The sequence below is a fragment of the Eubalaena glacialis genome, chromosome 11 (genome assembly GCF_028564815.1).
Source record: "Eubalaena glacialis isolate mEubGla1 chromosome 11, mEubGla1.1.hap2.+ XY, whole genome shotgun sequence".
NCBI classification, from domain to species: Eukaryota; Metazoa; Chordata; class Mammalia; order Artiodactyla; family Balaenidae; genus Eubalaena; species Eubalaena glacialis.
In genome coordinates, this window is record NC_083726.1 from 60,036,384 (window position 1) to 60,045,137 (window position 8,754).

General features: G+C 38.8%; 1 protein-coding gene across 1 annotated transcript; it reads right to left on the bottom strand.

Moving 5' to 3' along the window:
- Window positions 1-6,366: 6,366 nt before the first annotated feature.
- Window positions 6,367-6,705, bottom strand: LOC133101671 (ferritin light chain-like). The gene has a single exon (XM_061206648.1). The coding sequence runs from the start codon at window positions 6,703-6,705 to the stop codon at window positions 6,367-6,369; it is 339 nt and encodes a 112-aa protein (XP_061062631.1).
- Between the last annotated feature and the right edge of the window lie 2,049 nt (window positions 6,706-8,754).

Here is an 8,754-nt window from a genome sequence, read left to right on the forward strand (position 1 = left end):
CAGAATATATAAATACAGTAACTTCAACTCAATGAACAAAGGACTTGAATGGACATTTCTCCAAAGAGGTTATTCAAATAGCCAATAGCACATGAAAAGATGCTCAACATCACTAATCATTAAGGAAATGCAAATCAAAACTACTGTGAGAGACCGCCTCACAAGCATTAGAATGTCTACTATCGAAAAAATAAAATAAAATAAAAAACGAGTGTTGGTGAGGATGCGAGGAAATTGGAACCCCTGTGCTCTGTTGATGGGAATATAAAGTAGTGCAGCTGCTATAGAAAATGGTATGACAATTCTCAAAAAAATCAAAAATGGAATTACTATGTGATCTAGCAATTCCACTCTGGGTATATACTCCAGTTGAAATCAGGACCTCAGAGACATCTGTACATCCATGCAGCATTATGCCCAATAGTCAACATGTACAAACAACCAAAGTGTCCCTCGGAGATGAATGAATAAACAAAATGTGGTATATACATATAATGGACTATTATTCAGCCTTAAAAGGAAGGAAAGTCTGGCACATGCTATATGAGTAAACCTTGAGGACATTAAGCTAAGTGAAATAAGCCAGTCACAAAAAGACAAATATGTATGATTTCACTTATATGAGGTACCTAGATTAGTCAAATTCATAAAAACAGAAAATAAAACAGTGGTTGCCAAAGGTTGGGGGAGAAGGGGAGGGAGAATTAGTGTTTAATGGGTACAGAATTTTAGCTGGAGAATATGAAAAAGTTCTGGAGATGGATGGTGGTGATGGTTGCACAATGATGACAGGAATATAATCCCACTGAACTGTACATTTAAAAAATGGTTAAGATGGTAAATTTTATGTTAAGTGTATTTTTTTTAAGAAAGAAATCTTAATATCATCCTAATCCTGTCACAGTTTCCCTTCTTCAAAGCCATTCCCCAATAGTTTTACTTTATAAATATTTTCAGTTTATCCCCCTCCCTTCATTCCCAATGCCATTGCCTTAATTGAAAACTACCTGGGTCTCAGGACTTCCCTGATGGTCTAGTGGGTAAGACTCCATGCTCCCAATGCAGGGGGCCCGGGTTTGATCCCTGATCAGGAAACTAGATCCCGCATGCATGCCACAACTAAGACCCGGAGCAGCCAAAATAAATAAATAAGTATTAAAAAAAAAAAAAAAACCTACCTGGGTCTCAATATATAATAGCCTTATTGAGACTCCTGACTGTTCTTCTATCCTCCCCACCGAATCCCTCCACACTTGCCTCCAGAAAGTGGGTTCATTCTAAAATCTTCTCCCACTTAAAGCACTATTGAATAAAGCAGGAACTTTTTGTTATTGTTGTTGTTTTAAGAAACTATATATTTTTAATTGAAGTATAGTTAATTTACAATATTGTGGTAATTTCAGGTATACAGCAAAGTGATTTAGTTATACATATTTTTTTCAGATTCTTCCATTATAGGTTATTATAAGATATTGAATATAGTTCCCTGTGCTAGTAAATCCTTGTTGTTTATTCTTATATATAGTGGTGTGTATCTCTTAATCCCATACTCCTAATTTATCCCTCCCCCTCTTCTCTGTTGGTAACCGTAAGTTTGTTTTCTATGTCTGTGAGTCTGTTTCTGTTTTGTAAATAAATTCATTTGTACCGTTTTTTAGATTCCACATGTAAGTGACAACATATAATATTTGTCTTTTTCTGTCTGGCTTACTTCACTCAGTATGATAATCTCCAAGTCCATCCACGTTGCTGCAAATGGCAATATTTCATTCTTTTTTGTGGCTGAGTAATATTCCATTGTGTATATATATATATATATATATATATATATATATATATATACCACATCTTCTTTATCCATTCATTGTCAACGGACATTTAGGTTGCTTCCATGTCTTAGCTATTGCAAATAGTGCTGCTATGAACACTGGGGTGCATGTATCTTTTTGAATTAGAGTTTTCATCTTTTCTGGATATGTGCCCAGGAGTGGGATTGCCAGATCATATGGTAACACTATTTTTAGTTTTTTAAGGAACCTCCATACCGTTTTCCATAGTGGCTGCACCAATTTACATTCCCACCAACAGTGTAGGAGGGTTCCCTTTTCTCCACACCCTCTCCAGCATTTATTTGTACTTTTTCTTTTTAATAAATTTATTTATTTATTAATTTTTGGCTGTGTTGGGTCTTCGTTGCTGCACACGCGCTTTCTCTAGTTGTGAGCAGGGGTTCGCTGCAGTGCGCGGGCTTCTCATTGCGGTGGCTTCTCTTGTTGCGGAGCACGGGCTGTAGGGGCGCAGGCTCAGTAGTTGTAGCACACGGGCTTAGTTGCTCTGCGGCATGTGGGATCTTCATGGACCAGGGATTGAACCCGTGTCCCCTGCATTGGCAGGTGGATTCTTTAACCACTGCACCACCAGGGAAGTCCCTATTTATATGTTTTGATGGTGGCCATTCTGACCCGTGTGAGGTGATATCTCATTGTAGATTTGCATTTCTCTAATAATTAGCGATGTTGAGCATCTTTTCATGTGCCTGTTGGACATTTGTATGTCTTCTTTGGGGAGTGTCTGTTTAGGTCTTCTGCCCATTGTTTTGATTGGGTTGTTTTTTTTAATATTGAGTTGTATGAGCTGTTTGTATATTTTGGAAATTAACCCCTTGTTGGTCGCATTGTTTGCAAATATTTTCTCCCAGTCCATAGGTTGTTTTTTTGTTTCGCTTATGGTTTCCTTTCCTGTGCAAAATCTTTTAAGTTTGATTATATCCCATTTGTGAATAAAGCAGCAACTTTCAAACTTTAGTCATGATTTTTTTTTGTTCAAAGTAAGTCTTAATTAGCATCCTAACATAAAACTCTGGTTGAAGAAACTAGGCCTTTACTACTCAGCCTTATAATATCCCTGTTATTGGATTAGAGTACGAAAAGAAGTGGGAGCCCACGGCTTGCAGGGATCTTAGTACCCCCGACCAGGGATCAAAGCTGTGCCCTCGGCAGTGAAAACTCGGAGTCCTAACCACTGGACCGCCAGGGAATTAATCCCCATCTTGGTAAAAGTGCTATGTGCACCTAAAAAGTGTGTGTTCTGGTGGAGTTAGGTGGAATGTCCTATAAATGTAAATTAGTTTAAGTTGGTTTGTAATGTTCGTCTTTTTTTTTTTTTTTAATTTTTATTTATTTATTTATTTTTGGCTGCGTTGGGTCCTCGTTGCTGCGGGCGGGCTTTCTCTAATTGTGGCGAGCGGGGGTGTGCGGGCTTCTTATTGCGGCAGCTTCTTTTGTTGTGGAGCACGGGCTCTAGAGCGCAGGCTCAGTAGTTGCGGCACACGGGCTTAGTTGGGTGTGCGGGCTTCTTATTGCGGCAGCTTCTTTTGTTGTGGAGCACGGGCTCTAGAGCGCAGGCTCAGTAGTTGCGGCACACGGGCTTAGTTGCGCGGCGGCATGTGGGATCTTCCCAGACCAGGGCTCGAACCCGTGTCCCCTGCATTGGCAGGCGGATTCTTAACCACTGAGCCACCAGGGAAGTCCCAAGTCTTCTTTATCTATACTAGTTTGTTGTCTACTTATTCTATCAATTATTGAGAGAAGGGCGTTAAAACCTCCTATTTTAATTGTAGGTTTATTTATTTCTCATTACAGTCTATCAATTTTTGTTTAATGTATTTTGAAGCTCTGTTATTAGGAGTATAAATGTTTAGGATTATTATGTCTTCTTGCTGAATTCCTCTTTTTATCATTATTAAGTGACTCTACCCTGGTAATAATTTTCTCTCTGAAATCTACTTTGTCTGATATTAATATAGCCACTCAAGCTGTATTTTGATTACTTCTAGTATTATATACATTTCCCCCATTCATTTAGGTTTTTTGACTAATTATAAATTCATAGAAATTTGCAAAAGTAGTACAGAGAGGTCACATGTACCCTTTATCTAGCTTCTCCCAATGACAACATTTTACTTTACTATAGTATGATATAAAAGCAAGGAAATTGACATTTGTGTATTCAATAGTCATTTTTCAGATTTCACCAGTTTTTACATGTACTCATTTGTGAGATGTGTGTGTGTAGTATTCTATGAAATTTTTCTCACATGTATAGATTCATGTAACCACCCCACTGACCTTTTTTAACAGTTTTGTTGAGATATAATTTACATATCATACAATTTACCCATTTATGTATACAGTTCAATGGTGTTTAATAAGAACTGTGCAACCATCACCACAGTCAATGTATTTATTTATTTAGGTTTTTTTTTTTTTGGTCGTGTGCGTGGCATGCGGAACGTCCCTGACGAGGGATCAAACCTGCACCCCCTGCAGTGGAAGCGAGGAGTCTTAACCACTGAACTGCCAGGGAATTCCCACTTCAATCAATTATAGAATGTTTTCATCAGCCCAAAAAGAAACCTCACACTCATTAGCAGTTACTCCCCATTTGCAGTCCCCACTCCAATAATAGGCATCCATGAATACTTTCTGTCTCTATAAATGTACCTATCCTGGGCACTTAATGTGAATAGAATCACACAATATGTGACCTCTTGTGTCTGGCTGTTTTCACTCAATAGATTGTTTTCAGGTTTCATCTATGTAGCAGTGTGTATCAGTATGTCATTTTTGTCTAAGGCCAAATAGTATACAATTATGTGAGTATACCACATTTTGTTTATCCATTCATTAGTTGATGAACTTTGGGGTTGTTTCCACTTTTTTGACTATTATGAATAATGGTGCTATGACATTCATGTACAGATTTTTGTGTGTTTTCATTTCTCTTTATTTCATTTCTCTTCAGTATACACCTAGGAGTGGAACTGGTGGGTCATATGGTAACTCAATGTTTAACATTTCAAGGAAGTGTTTTCCAAAGTGGCTCCACTATTTTATAGTCCTATCAGCAATGTATGAGGTTTCCAATTTCTCCACATTCTCACCAAAATTTGTTATTGTTTCTCTTTATTTTAGCCATCCTAAGGGATGTGAATTTGTATCTCATTGTAGTTTTGCAGTTCCCTAAAGATTGATGTTGAGCATCTTTTCATGTGCTTAACTGGCGATTTGTATATTTTCTTTGAATAAATATCTCTCTGGTGCCCTTTTTTTTTTTTTTTAATTTTTTTTAATTTTATTTTTGGTGCCCATTTTTTAATTAAATTATTTGTGTTTTGAATGTTGACTTGTAGTAGTTCTTTATATATTCTGGTTGCTAGACCCTTATCAGATATATGATTTGCAAATATTTTCTCCCATTCTGTCTTACTTTCTGGATAGTATCCTTTGAAGCACAAGATTTTTAAATTTTACTGAAGTCTAATTATCTACTCTTTTTCTTTGGTTGCTTATGCATTTGGTGTCAAATCCAAAAAACCATTGCCTAATCCAATGTCACCAAGATTTACACCTATGTTTTCTTCTAAGGGTTTTATAGTGTTAGCTCTTACATGATAAGTCTTTGATCCATAGAAGTCCAAATTCATTCCCTGTGGCAAGATCAGCCTAGGTGTAAACTTAAGGTTTTCTCAAGACTTTTCTGGGTCTGTACCTTTCTCTGAGCATGTGCAGTCACTTTTTAGTTTTCCCCATATATGCAGTTACCTTTGAATGTTCTTGTCTTTACTTGGTTTCCAAAAAGGGAAAAGAGAAAAATGAAGGGAGGTGCAAAAACAATGGTCACCCACGTCTTTGTCTGCACCTCTGTGATGAGAAACAGCAATCAGAGGTCAGAGCACAGATCACCAACATTTGGGGGAGGGGGCCCTTTTTGCCCACTCTGGATCCCACAAGCTGCCTGCAAGCTGCTCCTTGAACGTGTGCACAGCTGCCTGCCATAGGACTGGGAGTGGAAGATGGGTAGCTGCTACTGTGTTAAGAGCTAAAATGATCAAAATTAACTACAATTTACTCTCTAAGCCTTCAGTAGACTCTAGAGTTCCAAAATAGTTACATCAGACAGATGCTGCCAATGCAATTGTTGTCTAGGAGGAGAGACAGATCTCTGTTCCTTCCTACTCCACCATCTTCCCAGAATTCTCTCTAGCTTCTTGAACATATGGAATAAAGTTATAAGTGTTTTAATATCCTTGTCTACTAATTCTAACGTCTATATACTTTTTTTTTTTCTGCAAAAAGCTTTATTGTTTCCATTTGGTCCAAGGCTTGGGAGAGAGCTCCAGGATGGTTAAAAAGCTGCCTAGTGGCTGCAGAGAGAGGCTTCAGGCAGAAGCCCTGATACCAGAGGGGCTCCTCAAAGGCCACTGGGCTCCAGAGGCTCATAGTCATGCTTGATGGTGAGACTTTCGAAGAGATACTCACCCAGCCAGCCTGGGGACCAGCCCACTTGTGGAGGTTAATCAGGTGGTCAGGTGTCGCCCATCTTCTTGATGAGTTTCATCTGCTCATCTAGGCTGTGGCTCTCCAGGAAGTCACAGAGGTGGGGGTCTATGTGGACAGAACCCTGGGTATGCAGATCCAAAAGGGCCTGGTTCATATTCTTCTCCATGAGAATGTCAGCTTCCATAGCATCCTGGGTTTTTGAGATGGTTTCTGCACATCCTGCAAGAGGATGCAGCCGCAGGGCTGGTTTTGCATTTTTGCGCCCTCGCAGTGCTTCTCCCGGGCTAGCACCCTCCAGAGCTACATCCTCTTGATCGAAATAGAAGCCCAGGGAGAGGTAGGTGTAGGAGGCCCACCGATGCATTTGACTAGGCTGTGAATGTCGGCCTCCATCTCAGTGGAATAATTCTGACAAATCTGGGAGCTCATGATTGATCAGCAATAAGGAGCTAAGCTCAAAAAATTGTGTTGGCTGGTCCTGGAGGCTGAGGATAGCTGAGTGGTTGGTTCTGAAGGTTGGGACTGGAAAAAAATGTTGGAGGGTAGTTGGAGGCTGGAGGAAGGGGCATCCCTGGGTCTGTTCCATTCAAACACAGTTGAAGCAAGAGACAGATCCTACCCTGCCCCCCGACCATGGAGGGCACTGCCTAACACCTGAATACTTTCTGAATTAGTTTCAATTGATTGAATTTTCTTCTCATAATGGGTCCTATTTTCCTACTTCTTTCCATTCATGTTAATTTTTGATTGAGTGCCCAGACATGAATATTACTTTGTTGGGTTCTGGATATTTTTGTATTTCTATAAATATTCTTGAGATTTGTTCTGAGGTGCAGTTAAATTACTTGGTAATAGTTTGATTCTTTCAGGTCTTGCTTTTAAGCTTTGTTAGATGGGGCCAGAGCAGAGTTTGGTCTAGGGCTAATTTTTTCCCCCTACTTAGGCTTCTAAGGACTCTACCCAGTCATTTACAAGATTTTCTACCCTGGCTGGTGGGAGTAGGCACTATTCCTGGTCTTATGTGAGATTCAGAGATTGCTTTCTTTAATTGTTTCAGGCGGTTCCTTCCCCACTCTAAGTGGTTTCCTCACGTATATGCACTAAACAATACTCAGGAAAACACCTAAGGGGAACCTCTAAAGATCTCTAGAAATCTCTCAGTGTATAGCTCTCTCCTTTCTGATACTTTGCCCTGTACTCCCTAGCTACCTTGGCCTCCATCTCCTTAACTCAGGGTAACGGCCAGTCTCCTCCTAGGTTCTTCCTCCTTGTGCCATGACCTGGAAATTGTCTCTGGGCAGTAAGCTGAAACAATCATAGGGTTCACCTCATTTGTCATTCCTTTTTTTTTTTTTAATTTTTATTTATTTTTATTTGGTTGTGCTGGGTCTTAGTTGTGGCAGGCGGGCTCCTTAGTTGTGGCTTGTGGGCTCCTTTGTTGTGGTATGCGAACTCTTAGTTGCGGCATGCATGTGGGATCTAGTTCCCTGACCAGGGATCAAACCCGGGCCCCCTGCATGGGGAGCGCAGAGTCTTAACCACTGCGCCACCAGGTAAGTCCCTCATTTGTCATTCTTAAGTAATCACTGTCCTTATTACCTGACATTCAATGTCTTGAAAACAATTGTTTCATATATTGTCTAGTTTGATTAGATCAGATCCCTGTTACTCTATCTTGGCCAGAGCAGTAGTTCTGGCATTTTTCCTGCATAGCTCTTTCTTCATCAGCAACCTACCCTGGTTTTCCAGGTGCCTATTGCTAAAACAGAGAAAAGGTATTGATTTCTGTATGTTTTCCTTAATAAGAGATTGTCTCTGAGTGGAAATGGGGAGTGAGACTGTTGGGGCTGGTTATTTTTTCACAACATATATTATAGAGTTGAATGACTCTTTTAAACCATGTGCTTGTGTAATTTTGATAAAAATTTAAAATTTAAATACAAAATAGTAAATGGTAATGGGACATCCTTACTAGTTTATGATTTTAAATGAAATGCTGTAGTGTTTTACCATTTAGGATAATATTTGTAATTTGTTTGGATATATAGCTTTTATTATATTTAAGTTGTTTCCTTGAATTCTTATTTACTTAGACTTATTGTTACTTATTTATATTGTTATGCATAAACACTGACTTTTGTGAAAAGTTTTTCAGCATTTATTAATAATAATCCTAATACGATCATAATAAGTTATAGTGATTGGTTTTCTCAATATTAAACCACCCCCACATTCCAAAAATAATGTTTACTTAGTTGTGAGTATTATTCTTTTGCACACTGATGGATTCTCTTTGCTAATGTTTTATTTAGAATAACCACCCCACCAAGTAGGAAATCTCCCACTTTTATTTATTTGTTTATTTATTTATTTGGTGTTTAAATAATTAATGATTACCAACAGCGTGTTGATT

What these genes read in the sequence shown, in the direction of transcription:
- LOC133101671 (XM_061206648.1), bottom strand. Translation starts at nt 6,705, where the DNA reads ATGCATCGGTGGGCCTCCTACACCTACCTCTCCCTGGGCTTCTATTTC.